Consider the following 21,989-nt stretch of genomic DNA (forward strand, 5'->3'; position numbering starts at 1 on the left):
TTGTATGTTGACATATAAGTGTGGTTGTATGTTGACATATAAGTGTGGTTGTATGTTGACATATAAGTGTGGTTGTATGTTGACATATAAGTGTGGTTGTATGTTGACATATAAGTGTGGTTGTATGTTGACATATAAGTGTGGTTGTATGTTGACATATAAGTGTGGTTGTATGTTGACATATAAGTGTGGTTGTATGTTGACATATAAGTGTGGTTGTATGTTGACATATAAGTGTGGTTGTATGTTGACATATAAGTGTGGTTGTATGTTGACATATAAGTGTGGTTGTATGTTGACATATAAGTGTGGTTGTATGTTGACATATAAGTGTGGTTGTATGTTGACATATAAGTGTGGTTGTATGTTGACATATAAGTGTGGTTGTATGTTGACATATAAGTGTGGTTGTATGTTGACATATAAGTGTGGTTGTATGTTGACATATAAGTGTGGTTGTATGTTGACATATAAGTGTGGTTGTATGTTGACATATAAGTGTGGTTGTATGTTGACATATAAGTGTGGTTGTATGTTGACATATAAGTGTGGTTGTATGTTGACATATAAGTGTGGTTGTATGTTGACATATAAGTGTGGTTGTATGTTGACATATAAGTGTGGTTGTATGTTGACATATAAGTGTGGTTGTATGTTGACATATAAGTGTGGTTGTATGTTGACATATAAGTGTGGTTGTATGTTGACATATAAGTGTGGTTGTATGTTGACATATAAGTGTGGTTGTATGTTAATAATGTATTTCTATGTTTATTACGAGAAGGTTTTCTATCGTCCTGGCGATTGTGAGAAATATGTTGGGTCAGGATGCGCCTGCTGTCCTCTTTGTGCCAACCTGTATCGTTCTTGTGTCAGTCATGTGTGTCATGCGTGCTGTCATACACTCAGCTTCCTGCACCCACCCACCCATGGTGTTTCCCTGACGTCGCCCCCCTGCAGTCATCTTCTTCTCTTTCGTATTTTCACATCTTTTCAGTTCTCGATGTCTTCATTTTCTTCCTGTCTTCCATTGTGCCTATTGTTCCTTTTCCTCCTCTTTTTTCCTCCTCTTGTTCTCCATCTTCTCCTTCTTCTTCCTCTTCTCATTCCCTTCACCATCATCGTCTTCCTCAGCCTCCACTTGTCGTCCCCCTCTCCCCACTGTGCACGTGCACACGACACCGTGAGTCGTGCCCGCCATGTTCATCAGCAAGATAAGTTGTTTAGTAGTGAGACCACTGGTCGTGGAGGGTGGGGCTGGTCGGTCGTGGAGGGTGGGTCTGGTGGGTCGTGGAGGGTGGGGCTGGTCGGTCGTGGAGGGTGGGGCTGGTCGGTCGTGGAGGGTGGGTCTGGTCGGTCGTGGAGGGTGGGGCTGGTCGGTCGTGGAAGGTGGGGCTGGTCGGTCGTGGAGGGTGGGTCTGGTCGGTCGTGGAGGGTGGGGCTGGTCGGTCGTGGAAGGTGGGGCTGGTCGGTCGTGGAGGGTGGGTCTGGTCGGTCGTGGAGGGTGGGGCTGGTCAGTCGTGGAGGGTGGGGCTGCTTGGCGTCCAACACAGCTGGTGTCTAACACCACCTGGCAGACACGACACAACACAGCACCATCCCCAGTACACAGGGGGTTCCTGGCTCGTCTTATCTCTGTTAAAATGCAAATGAGTTGTTCTTGGTCTCATACATCACACTATATACATTGCCTCACCACTTGAACTAAGCTGTAACAGAGCAAACGACACCCTAACGAGTCGCTAACGACCAGGCAACGACACCATTCCTCGAACAAGCTCCGACCATCTGGCAAATGGTTGTTAGTGGTCGTTGGTTGATGTGGTAGGTTGTTGATGTGGTAGGTTGTGGTAGGTTGTTGATGGGGTAGGTTGTGGTAGGTTGTTGATGTGGTAGGTTGTGGTAGGTTGTTGATGTGGTAGGCTGTGGTAGGTTGTTGATGTGGTAGGTTGTGGTAGGTTGTTGATGTGGTAGGTTGTGGTAGGTTGATGATGTGGTAGGTTGTGGTAGGTGTTGATGTGGTAGGTTGTGGTAGGTTGTTGATGTGGTAGGTTGTGGTAGGTTGTTGATGTGGTAGGTTGTGGTAGGTTGTTGATGTGGTAGGTTGTGGTAGGTGTTGATGTGGTAGGTTGTGGTAGGTTGTTGATGTGGTAGGTTGTGGTAGGTGTTGATGTGGTAGGTTGTGGTAGGTTGTTGATGTGGTAGGTTGTGGTAGGTTGTTGATGTGGTAGGTTGTGGTAGGTTGTTGATGTGGTAGGTTGTGGTAGGTTGTTGATGTGGTAGGTTGTTGATGTGGTAGGTTGTGGTAGGTTGTTGATGTGGTAGGTTGTTGATGTGGTAGGTTGTGGTAGGTTGTTGATGTGGTAGGTTGTTGATGTGGTAGGTTGTGGTAGGTTGTTGATGTGGTAGGTTGTGGTAGGTTGTTGATGTGGTAGGTTGTGGTAGGTTGTTGATGTGGTAGGTTGTGGTAGGTTGTTGATGTGGTAGGTTGTGGTAGGTTGTTGATGTGGTAGGTTGTGGTAGGTTGTTGATGTGGTAGGTTGTGGTAGGTTGTTGATGTGGTAGGTTGTGGTAGGTTGTTGATGTGGTAGGTTGTGGTAGGTTGTTGATGTGGTAGGTTGTGGTAGGTTGTTGATGTGGTAGGTTGTGGTAGGTTGTTGATGTGGTAGGTTGTGGTAGGTTGTTGATGTGGTAGGTTGTGGTAGGTTGTTGATGTGGTAGGTTGTGGTAGGTGTTGATGTGGTAGGTTGTGGTAGGTTGTTGATGTGGTAGGTTGTGGTAGGTTGTTGATGTGGTAGGTTGTTGATGTGGTAGGTTGTGGTAGGTTGTTGATGTGGTAGGTTGTGGTAGGTTGTTGATGTGGTAGGTTGTGGTAGGTTGTTGATGTGGTAGGTTGTTGATGTGGTAGGTTGTGGTAGGTTGTTGATGTGGTAGGTTGTGGTAGGTTGTTGATGTGGTAGGTTGTGGTAGGTTGTTGATGTGGTAGGTTGTGGTAGGTTGTTGATGTGGTAGGTTGTGGTAGGTTGTTGATGTGGTAGGTTGTGGTAGGTTGTTGATGTGGTAGGTTGTGGTAGGTTGTTGATGTGGTAGGTTGTGGTAGGTTGTTGATGTGGTAGGTTGTGGTAGGTTGTTGATGTGGTAGGTTGGTAGGTTGTTGATGTGGTAGGTTGTGGTAGGTTGTTGATGTGGTAGGTTGTGGTAGGTTGTTGATGTGGTAGGTTGTTGATGTGGTAGGTTGTGGTAGGTTGTTGATGTGGTAGGTTGTTGTAGGTTGTTGATGTGGTAGGTTGTTGATGTGGTAGGTTGTGGTAGGTTGTTGATGTGGTAGGTTGTGGTAGGTTGTTGATGTGGTAGGTTGTGGTAGGTTGTTGATGTGGTAGGTTGTGGTAGGTTGTTGATGTGGTAGGTTGTGGTAGGTGTTGATGTGGTAGGTTGTGGTAGGTTGTTGCTTTATGTTGTGGTCTTGTTTGTGCGGGTCCCAGTCAGGCATATCATCACATCTCATTAAACCATCCCGGTCCACCATCCCGGTCCACCATCCCGGTCCACATGAGGACGGTAGTGTGAGACGTTGAGCACAACATAAGAACATCTCACGTTCCTTACTGTCATGTGGTCTGTGGTAGTTACCACAATGTGGTCTGTGGTAGTTACCACAATGTGGTCTGTGGTAGTTACCACAATTGTCTCATCTGGAAATGACTGAAGTGAAGGTCGTGTGGATGATGCTGTCCTCAACCTTCGTGTGGCTCGCATGTGATGATGTGTTAGGTGGAATGGATCATGTTGGTCCACATCCCCCCCCCTACTCTCTCTCTCTCTCTCTCTCTCTCTCTCTCTCTCTCTCTCTCTCTCTCTCTCTCTCTCTCTCTCTCCTTCTACCATATCGACGAATCAAAAGCTTCGTCTCATCAGGCTGCGGCCACAGCCAGTGAATGGCCGGGTTCTGGAGCCGACTCTTTGTTTCCCTCCACAAGTTGACCAATTAGAACCGTTCTCCTGTGAGTCAAGTCCGCGCCGTAACCACTCGACCAATCACAGTCCGTAGCACAGGTCACGTGCTTCCCGTATTTCACTAATGAAGACCATTCTAGCTAGTGTGGGTGGCCCTGTGACCCCCCCCCCCGGTGATGACAACACTGAGTGATATATATGCACGTCTTCCTGTGTTCTATCGTTAGTGTGTTGGCATAACCTGTTGTTTGCATGTTGCTTCCTGTATAACCTGTTGTTTGCACGTGCCCTGTTTATAACCTGTTGTTTGCACGTGTCCTGTTGGCTTTGTTCATGATACGTTCTGACGTCACCGACTGTTGATCTGTTACAGTGAAAATATTCACTGTTGCCGCACAATCACCGCAGGTCACTACACCTGCCCTGGTGCGTCATGTTACAACCATTTAGCATCAGGTAAACATTTCTGTTTCATCACAGTAAGATCTTGTACACAACCTGTGTTCATATTAACAACTTGTCACTGTACAGGTCAGGTTTGTGAGCCTGGCGGCACATACTGCTCAAACTCTGGACTTGCTCCAGACGAAATGTCGTGTGTGTTGTGAGTGTACGTCCACAACACGTGTCAACTCTCACGTGTGTTGTGAGTGTACGTCCACAACACGTGCCGACTCTCACGTGTGTTGTGAGTGTACGTCCACAACACGTGTCAACTCTCACGTGTGTTGTGAGTGTACGTCCACAACACGTGCCGACTCTCACGTGTGTTGTGAGTGTACGTCCACAACACGTGCCGACTCTCACGTGTGTTGTGAGTGTACGTCCACAACACGTGCCGACTCTCACGTGTGTTGCATCATAAACTTCCTAATATCATTTTCCTTCAGTTAGTTATCTTTATTATTATGAAGGTTGACTTATTATGTATATGAGGCGTAGAGTGACACACAGTGAGTACGAAGCTGTCTGTCCAGGAAGGTCCCTGCCTCACACTTCAGTAACCACCCCTCATAAAACCTCTCACCCATCACCATACATAACACAGATCTCATCACCCATCACCATACATAACACAGATCTCCCTCACCCATCACCATACATAACACAGATCCCATCACCCATCACCATACATAACACAGATCTCATCACCCATCACCATACATAACACAGATCTCCCTCACCCATCACCATACATAACACAGATCCCATCACCCATCACCATACATAACACAGATCCCATCACCCATCACCATACATAACACAGATCCCATCACCCATCACCATACATAACACAGATCCCATCACCCATCACCATACATAACACAGATCCCATCACCCATCACCATACATAACACAGATCCCATCACCCATCACCATACATAACACAGATCCCATCACCCATCACCATACATAACACAGATCCCATCACCCATCACCATACATAACACAGATCCCATCACCCATCACCATACATAACACAGATCCCATCACCCATCACCATACATAACACAGATCCCATCACCCATCACCATACATAACACAGATCCCATCACCCATCACCATACATAACACAGATCCCATCACCCATCACCATACATAACACAGATCCCATCACCCATCACCATACATAACACAGATCCCATCACCCATCACCCATCACTACAAGACTACAAACAGCTTCAGTATATCCCACGACCCTTCATGCATCACGACGGAACTACCACAACGAAGACACGACGCACTAACTACTTAATTACCCCACACTCTCCGCACACACACACACACACACACACACACACACACACACAGACCTCACTCTATTGTAGTCCAGACCAGAGGACGTAGCCGACTTCCTAAGCGCCGCAGGATCCTCATGAATACAGAAGTGCCTCCTAGGTTGGGTTAGGATGTAAGCAGCGTTGCTGACCATGACGCATTCATGGGCCGCTCGGGGTCGAGCACACACCTAGCTTCGAATCCCGGTTTCGGCGCTCGGTTCACAGTCAACCCAGCTGTTCATCGTCCTCCAGTGTTTGGTCGGCTGTATATATATATATATATATATATATATATATATATATATATATATATATATATATATATATATATATATATATACATACGTACATACATACATACGTAGAGAGAGAGAGAGAGAGAGAGAGAGAGAGAGAGAGAGAGAGAGAGAGAGAGAGAGAGAGCAACGTTCACATAGACATACACACATTACACAACAGGGTTAAGGCGTCGAGTTTGGCAATATTGGTCGACACTCGACAGGAGCTGTTATTGTCAGGCGACGGTGGGAGGGGACGGGCCCCGGGCGTAAAGGAGAGAGAGAGAGAGAGAGAGAGAGAGAGAGAGAGAGAGAGAGAGAGAGAGAGAGAGAGAAGAGTTATTCCATGCTACTAGTTAGTTATAAACATGCAGTGAACAGTCTAATTCCCCAGATCAGTAGAGGTGAAGACTGGTGTGTATGAGTGGTACACGGGAGGCAGATGATCCCGCCATCACTGTGTTAATACTTCACCAACATGAAACACAAGATTAATGACACCATTGTTGACGAAGAGGTCGTCCCTCACCTTAGACCAGCCCCTACCCTGCCAGCTGAGGGTCGACCTATACCCTGCCCTCCCTGTCAATTAAGCCCCCCCCCCCCCCCCCCACGTCCTTGTCAGCTGAGGGCTGGTGGACTGCCCTACCTTGTCCTCCCTGTCAGTTTAGGGCTTGAGGGCCGCTCGCTTAGCCCTCCTCACCTGGTTCATTAGTCACTGATTCGAACAATACAGTCATTACTAGACTCGAATGCCAAAGGCTGAGCACCGCAGGTGAAGCAGTGTTCGGGGCCTCGAATCACAAGGTTGAGTGTCCTCAATGATGCAGTATTCAGTGTCACGAATTACGAAGTTTCGCACGCAGAATAGGGCAGTGTTCGAGACTGTGAAACACCCAGATTAGCACTTCAAGTGAAGCAGTATTAAGTGCGTTGATGCTCAGGATCATGTTGGCTACCCTCACTAGGGTTTTGTTCTGATTATTCTTTACTTCGTTTTTTATTTCCAGTTAGATAAAGACCTTTTACACTATATGTATGTCCTAGAATAAATATTACATAATTTATTAATGATAATCGTATAGGAATATAATTTCCATTCATCAAAGTCAGATCAAAGATTAAGAACTATGAGTCGTACTAGAATCATACAACGACTCTAGAAAACCCCAGATGTATGGGGGGGGGGGGTTATGGAAGACAGAGACGGGTGTTCTGGAGGTGCCCCCCCCCCCCCTGCACGCCAGGAGAGGAAGTAGACGGTGGACAGGAGAGTGAGACAGGAAAGTCAGGTGGTGTCCCATGTGACAGGTGATGACACAGGAACCTTTCTAGAAGTCTAATACCCCAGGGGTTCCTACCTACCCCAGGCTCTGTCTGCTTCCAGTCAGCCCCAGCTCAAGGGGGTTGTGTGTGTGGGGGTTGGGGGGGGGGAACTGCCTCATTGTTGTAAGTTTATAAATATCACAGATTCGGTTCCTCCTTAAGTCATAGTTTTTAAGACCAAGATCAAAACTTCAAGATCTAAAGCAGTCTATATTTCAAGAGCAAAACCTCTTGGGTTTGAACACATCGTAAGTTCATTCTCGCAGACCAAGTTCATTTTCGCGCTACTGCCAAGTTCACATGTAACGTTAAGCTCAGACGATTGAACGTTCATTTTTGTGGACTTTTTTGTTGATGTTAACTTCAAGTTTAATTACGGGAATTCTTGTTCAAACAACGGTACAAAGTTCACTAGAGCAGACAGAAAATTCACCGCCACATATCAAAGTTCACCATTATATCTCAAAGTTCACTTTGCTTGAGAAACAATTTTACTTTTGCGTATGTAGGATCACTGTTACCAACGTCCGTTACTCTAGGTCACTCTTACAACGTCCGTCACTCTAGGATCACTGTTACAAAGTCTGTCACTCAACCACAATTTCGCTAAACTCTCAAGAACTCAGATTGTTTTCCAGGTTATAACCACTTACATTATAACCACTTACATTATAACCACTTACATTATAACCACTTACATTATAACCACTTACATTATAACCACTTACATTATAACCACTTACATTATAACCACTTACATTATAACCACTTACATTATAACCACTTACATTATAACCACTTACATTATAACCACTTACATTATAACCACTTACATTATAACCACTTACATTATAACCACTTACATTATAACCACGTACATTATAACCACTTACATTATAACCACTTACATTATAACCACTTACATTATAACCACTTACATTATAACCACTTACATTATAACCACGTACATTATAACCACGTACATTATAACCACTTACATTATAACCACTTACATTATAGCCACTTACATTATAACCACTTACATTATAACCACTTACATTATAACCACTTACATTATAACCACTTACATTATAACCACTTACATTATAACCACTTACATTATAACCACTTACATTATAACCACTTACATTATAACCACTTACATTATAACCACTTACATTATAACCACTTACATTATAACCACTTACATTATAACCACTTACATTATAACCACTTACATTATAACCACTTACATTATAACCACTTACATTATAACCACTTACATTATAACCACTTACATTATAACCACGTACATTATAACCACTTACATTATAACCACTTACATTATAACCACTTACATTATAACCACTTACATTATAACCACTTACATTATAACCACGTACATTATAACCACTTACATTATAACCACTTACATCATGATAATCATTTAATTCAAGTGTGGGAGACAGTTCAAAAGGTTAAGTTCATTCTTGGATCCTAAGTTCATTTTCAGTGACCCGACAGTTGCTCAGGGAGGTGGAACGTTTGACCTCGTTTAACCAAAGGTCACCATCAGTAACGAGCGCTGCCTCAGGGGTAAGTACGAAGGTCAACGAGCAATATAAAAAGGTCACGATAGGAGAGGAACGTCTTGCTCACCGTAGGATGGAAGAGGAAGATCCTGGTCATCACAGGATGGAAGAGGAAGATCCTGGTCATGCCAGGATGGAAGAGGAAGATCCTGGTCATGCCAGGATGGGAGAGGAAGATCGTGGTCATGCCAGGATGGAAGAGGAAGATCGTGGTCATGCCAGGATGGGAGAGGAAGATCGTGGTCATGCCAGGATGGAAGAGGAAGATCCTGGTCATGCCAGGATGGGAGAGGAAGATCCTGGTCATGCCAGGATGGGAGAGGAAGATCCTGGTCATGACAGGATGGGAGAGGAAGATCCTGGTCATGCCAGGATGGAAGAGGAAGATCCTGGTCATGCCAGGATGGGAGAGGAAGATCCTGGTCATGACAGGATGGGAGAGGAAGATCCTGGTCATGCCAGGATGGAAGAGGAAGATCCTGGTCATGCCAGGATGGAAGAGGAAGATCCTGGTCATGACAGGATGGAAGAGGAAGATCCTGGTCATGACAGGATGGAAGAGGAAGATCCTGGTCATGCCAGGATGGAAGAGGAAGATCCTGGTCATGCCAGGATGGGAGAGGAAGATCCTGGTCATGACAGGATGGAAGAGGAAGATCCTGGTCATCACAGGATGGAAGAGGAAGATCCTGGTCATGCCAGGATGGAAGAGGAAGATCGTGGTCATGCCAGGATGGGAGAGGAAGATCCTGGTCATGACAGGATGGGAGAGGAAGATCCTGGTCATGCCAGGATGGGAGAGGAAGATCCTGGTCATGCCAGGATGGGAGAGGAAGATCCTGGTCATGCCAGGATGGGAGAGGAAGATCCTGGTCATGACAGGATGGGAGAGGAAGATCCTGGTCATGACAGGATGGGAGGAATGCTACAGGCAGATGTCACGTCGCTGGACGGCTCAGTACTACGTGACCCACACACAAGGTGACCGGGGGGACAAGGTCACCGCTGGGGTCAGACGGGTGGGTCAGGGTAAGTAGAAGGGGCGGCAGCCATTACCAGGAACTTGTGTCATTTCCTAAAGAGAAAGAATTGAAGTCTGACGGGCTAGGTGGGGGGGGGGGGGCACAGTGGCCAGGGTGGGGGGAGGGGGGGAGGTGGTGCAAGATGAGAAAATGGGAGAGAGAAATGAAGGGGGAAGAGCACGTCTACTGAGGCTGGTACCAAGACGAGGGAAACTGGCAACTATGTGAAGATATAAAGAGAGAGAGAGAGAGAGAGAGAGAGAGAGAGAGAGAGAGAGAGAGAGAGAGAGAGAGAGACAGAGAGAGAGAGAGAGCAGATGATGGAGATCCTGCTGCTCAGTAAGTGGGTTACCCGCTGAAGTAACTGAAGTTTTTTATTACTGATGAAATTAGACACAATCCACTGACTGGAAATGATGATAATGGTGTCTCTTCTCGGATGAATCAATTGTTTTGACATTTGTGACATTACCGGCAAGTCAGGCCAGTGCTCCAGGGTTCTAGTGGTCCAGTGTTCTGGTGGTCCAGCGGTCCAGTGTTCTGGTGGTCCAGTGGTCCAGTGTTCTGGTGGTCCAGCGGTCCAGTGTTCTAGTGGTCCAGTGGTCCAGTGTTCTGGTGGTCCAGTGTTCTGGTGGTCCAGTGGTCCAGTGTTCTAGTGGTCCAGTGGTCCAGTGTTCTGGTGCTCCAGTGGTCTGGTGGTCCAGTGGTCCAGTGTTCTGGTGGTCTAGTGGTCCAGTGTTCTGGTGGTCCAGTGGTCCAGTGTTCTGGTGGTCCAGTGGTCCAGTGTTCTGGTGGTCCAGTGGTCCAGTGTTCTGGTGGTCCAGTGGTCAGTAAGTCTGTTGGTCAAGATATATTTCCAGATCTTTGTGACCCCAGTCTGGAGGCAGTTACTCCAGCAGGATCCAGGTACAGTCCCAACACAGTCTTTGTGTCCATCTTATCAGTTCATTTAAGTTTGTTGAAAAGTTCAGTCAAGAAAGTAGTGTGTAGAGGGAGCAGTGTGGGTGTGTGTAGAGGGAGCAGTGTGGGTGTGTGTAGAGGGAGCAGTGTGGGTGTGTGTAGAGGGAGCAGTGTGGGTGTGTGTAGAGGGAGCAGTGTGGGTGTGTGTAGAGGGAGCAGTGTGGGTGTGTGTGTTGCTGTCCCTCCTCTTACTTCTGACTCGCGTCTTCGTCCTCACCTGGACGCCCTCAACCTAGCCTGGTCTTGTACACACCACACCTGTACTGTGTACTCAACGCTTCATCTTACTAGCAAGTTACACACCCTTAGTATGGTCTCTGATGACCAGTATGGTCTGTGATGGAGGTCAGTGTGGTCTTATTAGTAAGGTATAGAGAGTTATTTATGGTCTTACACGGTCTTACTAGCGAGTATGGTGTGTATGGTCTTACTAGCGAGTATGGTGTGTATGGTCTTACTAGCGAGTATTGTGTGTATGGTCTTACTAGAGAGTATGGTGTGTATGGTCTTACTAGCGAGTATGGTGTGTATGGTCTTACTAGCGAGTATGGTGTGTATGGTCTTACTAGCGAGTATGGTGTGTATGGTCTTACTAGCGAGTATGGTGTGTATGGTCTTACTAGCGAGTATGGTGTGTATGGTCTTACTAGCGAGTATGGTGTGTATGGTCTTACTAGCGAGTATGGTGTGTATGGTCGTAGGAGGGAGTTATGGAGGGTCAGGATGGTGGGTTAAGTTGTGTACAGAAAGTTTTCATTAATGAGTGCAGGAGTCAGCTGTGTGTGAGCAGCTGACTCCTGCACACTGATCTGTAGCCCCGACGCTGGCCACACCAGGAGAAGGAAACACTAACTGATGTAAGACAACATCAGAGGATGAAAGAGAAAGACAAACACAGACAAATTAGTAAAGAGAAACATACAGGAGACTGCTTGACCTGCCGTGGGAGAGAGAGAGAGAGAGAGAGAGAGAGAGAGAGAGAGAGAGAGAGACAGACAGACAGACAGACAGACAGACAGACAGACAGAGAGCCTCAGTTCCAGTAAGGGTGCAGAAGTATGATCCTCTTATATACACCAACACGTGAGTCTGGTTGTCATGGCAACCCATCTACCCTATGTAAACATCCGCTTGATTCTCCTGTTTTACCTGATGACTCTCAACCAACGTCACATACATCCCATCATACGTCACATACATCCCATCATACGTCACATACATCCCATCATACGTCACATACATCCCATCATACGTCACATACATCCCATCATACGTCACATACATCCCATCATACGTCACATGCACACTTCCAGAGGTTGTGAGAGTCAGATCAGTCCAGGACACGTATCCTGGACTCACTCACTCACTGGACAGTTTCCTCCAGTACACAGTCAAGACCAGCGTGTTCCCTGTGCACACCTCTCCTGACCAGATAACTCGCCATCATGAAGGCATTACACCACCGCCCAGCCGGCCTGTGCCACCACGACCGCCCGCCCACGCCTCACCACACACCAGGACCAGCCACCCACGCCTCACCACACACCAGGACCAGCCACCCACGCCTCACCACACACCAGGACCAGCCACCCACGCCTCACCACACACCAGGACCGGCCACCCACGCCTCACCACACACCAGGACCAGCGACCCACGCCTCACCACACACCAGGACCGGCCACCCACGCCTCACCACACACCAGGACCAGCCACCCACGCCTCACCACACACCAGGACCGGCCATCCACGCCTCACCACACACCAGGAAACTCTCAACAACCCATCGGCGTCGCCAGAGGATCGAACCCTGGACCCGGAATATCATGTGTCTCGTGGCCTCACAGAGACAGGGGAGGTCAACCCTGCTCCCTCGCCACTCACCTTACACTCACCTTCATCTTTTCTCCCACTCTTCTCACTCTCCTTCATCCACCACACCTCACCCACCCTCACCACCACACCTCACCCACCCTCACCACCACACCTCACCCACCCTCACCACCACACCTCACCATCAGTGTTGCTGGCACGTGTCACAGGTCCACAATGTAAACATTGAACCACTTGCGATCTGTCATGGCCAGGCACCTCTGGTGCCAGGCATCAGGTCTCCACTCCCCCCCCTCCCGCACCTGTTATTTACGTCATCACCATCACCATCATCACCACCATCATCACCATCACCATTATCACCACCATCATCACCATCACCATCATTTCATCGTCACATTTCGTCACGTCAACAGGTCACACATGATGAAGGAGACGAACAAGGAGAGGACATCAACCCCCCCCCTCCCCATTGACCTCCTACCCAAACCTCTCTCCTCTTCTATTCTCCCCCATAACGTTCCCTCCTCCCCCTCCCTTCTCCCCCACCACATGTTTGCCAGATCTTCAGACGAGTCTAACCAAACCTGTCAGTATAAAGATGGTATACTGACCCACTGATGATGTGTGGGTCTTTACTGCGGGTCTTCAGGTCAGCCCTGGTGAGGGCCAGGTTACCAGACCATCTCCTGGTGAGGGCCAGTTTACCAGGCCATCCCCTGGTGAGGGCCAGTTTACCAGGCCATCCCCTGGTGAGGGCCAGGTTACCAGACCATCCCCTGGTGAGGGCCAGTTTACCAGGCCATCCCCTGGTGAGGGCCAGTTTACCAGGCCATCCCCTGGTGAGGGCCAGGTTGATGTGCCCTTCCCAGCAACATCGAATGCGTCACATTACCAGGTAATACAAAATCAACAATCATCAATCAGAACCCATCATCATCACCAGGCAGAACCCATCATCAACACCAGACAGAACCCATCATCATCACCAGACAGAACCCATCATCAACACCAGACAGAACCCATCATCATCACCAGACAGAACCCATCATCAACACCAGACAGAACCCATCATCATCACCAGACAGAACCCATCATCAACACCAGACAGAACCCATCATCATCACCAGACAGAACCCATCATCAACACCAGACAGAACCCATCATCATCACCAGACAGAACCCATCATCAACACCAGACAGAACCCATCATCATCACCAGACAGAACCCATCATCAACACCAGACAGAACCCATCATCAACACCAGACAGAACCTATCATCAACACCAGACAGAACCCATCATCATCACCAGACAGAACCCATCATCAACACCAGACAGAACCCATCATCAACACCAGACAGAACCCATCATCAACACCAGACAGAACCCATCATCATCACCAGACAGAACCTATCATCAACACCAGACAGAACCCATCATCAACACCAGACAGAACCCATCATCAACACCAGACAGAACCCATCATCAACACCAGACAGAACCCATCATCAGCACCAGACAGAACCCATCATCATCACCAGACAGAACCTATCATCAACACCAGACAGAACCCATCATCAACACCAGACAGAACCCATCATCAGCACCAGACAGAACCCATCATCAGCACCAGACAGAACCCATCATCAACGCCTCCGTCTTGACCAGACCTGTAGCAGCATAAACAAGTCTGCTAAAGTCCCTCGTCCATCTCCCTGACCGGCTCTGTTATTGAAGGGTGAGAACCACCTCCTCCTCCTCCCTCCCCCCCCCCTCTCTCTCTCTCTCTCTCTCTCTCTCTCTCTCTCCCGCTGTTGTGGTCACTCACTATATAGTAATGGAGTAAACAAGTTTGTCACCAGACAACGTAGGAGGTTCGAGCCGTCCCTGTGTGCTGTGCTGCTGGTGAGGTAGCTGCCTCCCACCATGATGGTAGTGAGGAAGGGAAGGGAAGGGACCCTACCTTCCCCACCAGAGGTGTGGGGAGGTCCGCTGACCAGGAGGTGTCTGGCGGACTTCCTCCCCACAACAATTTAAGACATGATAGCCTTGACCTCCCTGGGGTGCCTCCTGCCGCTGCTGACCACTGCTTACAACCAACCCATGATCACGAACTGCTTACAACCAACCCATGATCACTGACTGCTTACAACCAACCCATGATCACTGACTGCTTACAACCAACCCATGATCACTGACTGCTTACAACCAACCCATGATCACTGACTGCTTACAACCAACCCATGATCACGAACTGCTTACAACCAACCCATGATCACGAACTGCTTACAACCAACCCATGATCACTGACTGCTTACAACCAACCCATGATCACGAACTGCTTACAACCAACCCATGATCACTGACTGCTTACAACCAACCCATGATCACTGACTGCTTACAACCAACCCATGATCACGAACTGCTTACAACCAACCCATGATCACTGACTGCTTACTGTTATCAACCAGTATACCCAACCTTTGCCCAGTGATCCCACAGCACTGTGTCTGGTATCTGGTCTGTTCCACAGCACTTTGTCTGATCTCGTTATCTTACTGGCCTGTACAGATCAAGCAGGCTGTTCAGTGATGTGGTCCTCACCTACAAAATACTGGGAATCACTGATCATTCTCTAGACTGGAATGTTCGTCTCCTCCGGCCTCGGACTCAGGCAGCAGAGGCAGCCTGGTCACTGTAGTCATACCACACCACATAGCTTCCCTCAGCACACGAGTGTGGGGTGTGGGCAGCGTGATGGCAGACTGCTTGTCTCATTCAGTCTCAGGATAATTTCGTATTTCTTCTTCACCGGCTCACCTGGGGTAGAGCCCCTCCTGAAGGTGGCGGGAGTTGGGCTCGAACTAGAGAACACAGAACACCTAGACGAATGTTATACCAGAACACTGGTAGGTTTGGTGGCTGACCTTCATACCAAGTGATTAATCTGCTACAGCAACCACTATACCTTACCTCAGCCATCACTGTACTTACCTCAACCGCCACTGTATCCTACCTAAGCCACCATTGTAACAAGCCTTAGCCACCACTGTAACAAACCTCAGCCACCATTGTACCCTCCTCAGCCACAACTGCACCGCACCTCAGTCACCACTGTACCCCACCTCAGCCACCACTGTACCCCACCTCAGCCACCACTGTACCCCACATAAGCCACCACTGTACCCCACCTCAGCCACCACTGTACCCCACCTCAGCCAACACTGTACCCTACCTCAGCCACCACTGAACCCGCCTCATGTACCCGTTCCACATATCATCATGTTGTGGTAGCTTTGCTATCACCCTGGAGATGAGCACGCTGCTATACCTTTGCACTTGCGCATTCCACTACAATGTTCCTTCTCTTCTGTTGTCAATTTTTATCAATACAGTTTCTGTCTATGTTTACGATCATTATGAAAATATGATGTTTCATATTTACATCAGTATCATGTATTTATCATTTTACATATTAACAGAAAACGTTGACGGCTTTTTCTTTCTTTCATTTTTGGCAAAGATCCTTCAGAAGTATGAGTTCGTTTGTAAATATTTCTGTAGGTTCTTTTTAACATGTAATTCCACACGAAGTTTGTCGTTACAATCACAAGTTATGGAAGATGGACACCCACGTATCCGACGGGGGTCCTCTTTATGTATATCGCAAACATTGTCCATTTTCCTCTCTTATAACATACTTACTCCTCTCTCTCTCTCCACAGATACGGCTTCTGAGAAGTCCTGGCACCGCCGACGTCCAGATGGACGCCACGTAGCGTCCACAGGACGCTAACGTAGCACACACATGGCGTCCGCCTCCCACCACTGGTCCACCAGTCACCTTACTGGGTATAAACTATGAGCCTTAAGGATGGTTGGAGGACGATGCACGTCGGATCCTGCGGGTGTAGTGAGTCTGTCAGACCTGCCCCTACCTTCAAGCCCCGGAGGACGTCATGTGTCAGCACGGATCCCCGGGTCGTGAGGCATGACTCCAGTAACCCTGAAAATATTGGAGTTGTGATGGTCACCCTGGGAACTGCGATCATGTTTTTAGTGCGGCAGGTTATATGTTCCGGCTGGGTTAACCTGCATGTCCGTCCGGCAGGGCGGGACCTGACGGACCACAAACGAACCTCAGAACCTCAAGAAATCAGGGAAAGACTCAGGCAGACTCCAGACACTGGGTTGGCGCCAAGGTTGAGCGCGCGGACAATGTGGCGCCACCGTCGCCTGGCCTCCCGACCCGCCCTTACTCTTCTTATCCTGATGGCTGCCATCCTACGCCCCATCCTGGCCTGCCCTGCAGCCTGCACCTGCACTACGCCTTCAACCCTCTCCATAGTGAGTGGGCAGGTCAGCAAGGAAGGCCATAGGGCGAGGGGTGGGGTGAGGATGGCGTGTGTGGGCGCGGGTATGTCTTCGGTACCTCGGCTGGACCCGGGAGGCGACCTGGACCCTACAACAGTCACCAGCCTGTGAGTAGATCCTCCCTTCCTCACTGTACAGACCCCTGCAGGCTGGCCACCCTACGTGGCCTTTCTGGGGCTTGGGGACCTTCTGTGTCCCACTGAAACAGGGGACCCTCAGTGTCCTGCCCTAGGGACCCTTTGTATCTTGCCCGGGGCCCGCGGGCCCTTCACCAAGTCATCCGGATGACGAGGCTGGATGGCTCACCAAGTCATCCGGATGATGAGGCTGGATGGCTCACCAATTCGTCTGGATGATGAGGCTGGATGGCCTGTTTTCTGATTATACACACCTTTTATTTTTCATATTTTCTCACCTTAAAACCAGTTGCCTCGCTAAATGTTGCTGTTGCCCAGACATTTGGTCCTGTCTCCACCTATCTGGTTCATGTATCCGATCCTTCTCATGTACACCTTCTTGCTAACAAGTTGGATGTTGTCTAGCAATCTGGGTGTTTTTGATATCATGAATTTGCTTTTTAGATTAGCTGGAGAATGTTTTGTTTATCTGACATTTTCTGACAACCAGGATGATCTCTTAGTGACCAGCACTCGTTTTCTAGCAACGGGGATCTGTCTCCCAGCTACCGGGTCCCATCTTCGAGCTGCCTGTGTCAGTTTTCCAGTGAGGGGCGCCCGTGTTCTGGTTCAGCTGGTGAAGGTGTAGGGGTCAGCTGGTGAGGGTGTGAAGCTCAGCAGGTGAGGGTTGAAGCTCAGCTAATGAGGGTGTAGAGCTCAGCTGGTGAGTGTGTGGAGCTGAGCTGGTGAGGGTGTGAAGCTCAGCTGGTGAGGATGTGGAGCTCAGAATGAACCGTGTTTCGCCTCACAGTTCGTGGAGCTTTGTACATATTTCGTGAGCGGTGTGTGTGGGGCCCGGCTTGAGTGTGTTACGGAGTGTGTTGGCAGAGGCGACCGCCTCCACCCCTACCGCTGCACCTAGAAATAATATACAGAGTTATTTCCGTGTGACGAACGGACTCCTACCTGAGGCGTCTCCCCGGGAGGGTAGTGGTACCCGAGCCCTGGCTGACGACCCACCTGGGAGGAAACAGACGTGACACACAATCTATGACCATCACATAGTTAACAACAGTCACAGACACACGTGATAACAAAGATTGTGGCAAAGACACAGACCTCAGACACCAAGGGAGGAACAGTTCACAGAGAAGCTTGTGAGACACAGATACAGACAGCGGACTGACCGAGGAACAGATAAGAATATATGACACAGAGCAAAGAGACAGAGAAACAGGATGATAGAAACACACGTGAGGAACCTCAGCCAAACATGCTGGTTCCAGTCGTCCTGACCCAGACACAGGAGTCTCTCTCTCTCTCTCTCTCTCTCTCTCTCTCTCTCTCTCTCTCTCTCTCTCTCTCTCTCTCTCTCTCTCTCTCTCTCTCTCTCTCTCTCTCTCTCTCTCTTAGAGAGAGTGGAAGTGAGAGTACAGTACAAGCATCATACATAAAGCCTCTTACAGAGGTTGTGAGTGCGAGTTTCTCCCCATGGATGGGGGGCGGGGTGATCACATGGGGAGGACGTGTAGGAGTGCATGAGAAGGTTCTCTGCTGCAGATAAGTTATCCTGCTGCTGTACAACACAAGAACTGACAGATTATTACCGACATGGCCACCATTATTATAATGTCATACTGATATTACCGTCATTTCTGGTCGCTGAATCTCTACCTAACGTGAAGAAATTCTATGTTATTTAATGTTTGACAACTTGTGTTAGATTGCCTTACACTACACACTGTCACGATGAATTACTCACAGACGCTCTTCAAAAAGCTTGTTTCTGGCTGACAAAATTAATCTTGTTGATCTCTGATGTTTTGTTATTTTTCTTCGTCTTCAACCAGCGTTGTTGATCATAGATGATTAATGTGTTGTGGATGAGGTCTGACGCTGCCGTTGTGAAGGATGATTGTGTGTTCGTTTGTATATATCATTTCGTGTCGTGGGTAAATCCTGAAGTTGTGTTGTCCTGTACGTCACACATGATGACGAGTGTGGGTCCTGCAGGGGGGTTATGTGCCACCTCACCTGTCCTCGTGTGTCATTGTACTTGATCAAGACGTAATGAGAAGTTAAAAACTATTCCATGTGAGGGAATTGTGGTATTCCAGTTCATTATATATGTGATAACAGCATTGTAAGTGATCCGGTAAACATTACCTCATATTTATCTTCCTCGAGCGTGAGGTGAACTGGTACACTCATGGTACTCAGATGTAGATTTTGTAGATATTTGAATAATGAATATATATAATCTGTGTTGGATCTCTCATATTTGAGGTAGTAAATGATAATTCATCGAGATACTTGCTTAATTAGGAACCATTTCTTTATTATCACTGATTATAATGACATTCTGAAGAGCCAAGGAAAGCATCATACCTCTCCCAGGGAGAGTGAGAGACCAGGGAGAGTGAGAGATCAGAGAGAGTGAGAGATCAGAGAGAGTGAGAGACCAGGGAGAGTGAGAGATCAGAGAGAGTGACAGACCAGGGAGAGTGAGAGATCAGGGAGAGTGAGAGATCAGGGAGAGTTAGAGATCAGAGAGAGTGAGAGACCAGGGAGAGTGAGAGATCAGGGAGAGTTAGAGATCAGAGAGAGTGAGAGACCAGGGAGAGTGAGAGATCAGAGAGAGTGACAGACCAGGGAGAGTGAGAGACCAGGGAGAGTGAGAGATCAGAGAGTGAGAGACCAGGGAGAGTGAGATATCAGGGAGAGTGAGACACCAGGGAGAGTGAGATATCAGGGAGAGTGAGTGGGAGTGGAGGGAGGCTGGGGAATAGAGGTAGTGTGGGGAGTGGAGGGAGGCTGGGGAGTGGAGGTAGTGTGGGGAGTGGAGGTAGTGTGGGGAGTGGAGGGAGGCTGGGGAGTGGAGGTAGTGTGGGGAGTGGAGGTAGTGTGGAGAGTGGAGGTAGTGTGGGGAGTGGAGGGAGGCTGGGGAGTGGAAGGTTTCTGTGTCATGTTTGCTCGTGTATGTTGCCTGAGAGCATCTTGTGTGATCAAGATGTACGACCATTTTCTTCCTGCAGGGACCTGACCAACAACAACCTAACCAGTCTGGCTGACCTCTCCTTCACTGACTATCCTGCCGTCCAGTACCTGTAAGTATGACCTATCCTGCCGTCCAGTACCTGTAAGTATGACCTATCCTGCCGTCCAGTACCTGTAAGTATGACCTATCCTGCCGTCCAGTACCTGTAAGTATGACCTATCCTGCCGTCCAGTACCTGTAAGTATGACCTATCCTGCCGTCCAGTACCTGTAAGTATGACCTATCCTGCCGTCCAGTACCTGTAAGTATGACCTATCCTGCCGTCCAGTACCTGTAAGTATGACCTATCCTGCCGTCCAGTACCTGTAAGTATGACCTATCCTGCCGTCCAGTACCTGTAAGTATGACCTATCCTGCCGTCCAGTACCTGTAAGTATGACCTATCCTGCCGTCCAGTACCTGTAAGTATGACCTATCCTGCCGTCCAGTACCTGTAAGTATGACCTATCCTGCCGTCCAGTACCTGTAAGTATGACCTATCCTGCCGTCCAGTACCTGTAAGTATGACCTATCCTGCCGTCCAGTACCTGTAAGTATGACCTATCCTGCCGTCCAGTACCTGTAAGTATGACCTATCCTGCCGTCCAGTACCTGTAAGTATGACCTATCCTGCCATGTAAACCTTACCGTCCACTTAGTGTTTCATACCAGTAGGTGTCACTTCTTGTTATTGGCCTGTACTGGTAAATACTACACACGACCTGTAAGTATCCCTCTGCCACTTTACATTGCTTGTCAGTACTGCTCAAGTCCTTTAAGTACTTGTCCATTATTGTGCCACTATAGGTAATTAGTGTAAGTATAAGTAATTAGTGTCAGTACAATATCTGTAGCCCGATGTCAAAGGTCATACATACAGTGAGGGTGTGTGCTCTTGGTGCACCCCTGAACAAGGTCGTTAGTATTGTCTGATTGGTCGTTATAACTTGTCTGATTGGTTGTTATAACTTGTCTGACTGGTTGTTACAACCTGAGTTGGATGATCCAGACGATCATGGCAGATGACATGGTTGAGGCCAGACCAGCCAACCATACCATCATCTTCAGACCACAACAACGACCCATCACCTCACAATGATTCTGCACATTAATGATAAACTAACCAGGTTGTTAACACTGAGCTACACTGGTGTTTGTTTGTTAACACTGAGCTACACTGGTGTTTGTTAACACTGAGCTACACTGTTGTTTGTTTGTTAACACTGAGCTACACTGGTGTTTGTTTGTTAACACTGAGCTACACTGTTGTTTGTTAACACTGAGCTACACTGTTATTTGTTTGTTAACACTGAGCTACACTGTTGTTTGTTAACACTTAGCTACACTGTTGTTTGTTTGTTAACACTGAGCTACACTGTTGTTTGTTAACACTTAGCTACACTGTTGTTTGTTTGTTAACACTGAGCTGCACTGTTGTTTGTTTGTTAACACTGAGCTACACTGTTGTTTGTTAACACTGACCTACACTGTTGTTTGTTAACACTGAGCTACACTGTTGTTTGTTAACACTGAGCTACACTGTTGTTTGTTTGTTAACACTGGGCTACACTGTTGTTTGTTTGTTAACACTTAGCTACACTGTTGTTTGTTTGTTAACACTGAGCTACACTGTTGTTTGTTTGTTAACACTGAGCTACTCTGTTGTTTGTTTGTTAGCACTGAGCTACACTGTTGTTTGTTTGTTAACACTGAGC

General features: G+C 47.9%; 1 protein-coding gene across 7 annotated transcripts in view; it reads left to right on the plus strand.

The window, feature by feature from the left end:
• LOC139752214 (uncharacterized) overlaps positions 1-21,989 on the plus strand; it is a 161,027-nt gene that overhangs the window by 106,568 nt on the left and 32,470 nt on the right. For all 7 annotated transcript variants that reach the window (XM_071668219.1, XM_071668214.1, XM_071668216.1 and 4 more), the window contains 2 exons: positions 16,473-17,228; positions 20,273-20,344. In XM_071668219.1, the coding sequence (XP_071524320.1) occupies positions 16,609-17,228; positions 20,273-20,344 (692 nt within the window). In that variant the 5' untranslated portion in view covers positions 16,473-16,608. The remainder of the gene's footprint in view (positions 1-16,472; positions 17,229-20,272; positions 20,345-21,989) is intronic.

The sequence above is a fragment of the Panulirus ornatus genome, chromosome 12, assembly GCF_036320965.1.
Source record: "Panulirus ornatus isolate Po-2019 chromosome 12, ASM3632096v1, whole genome shotgun sequence".
NCBI classification, from domain to species: Eukaryota; Metazoa; Arthropoda; class Malacostraca; order Decapoda; family Palinuridae; genus Panulirus; species Panulirus ornatus.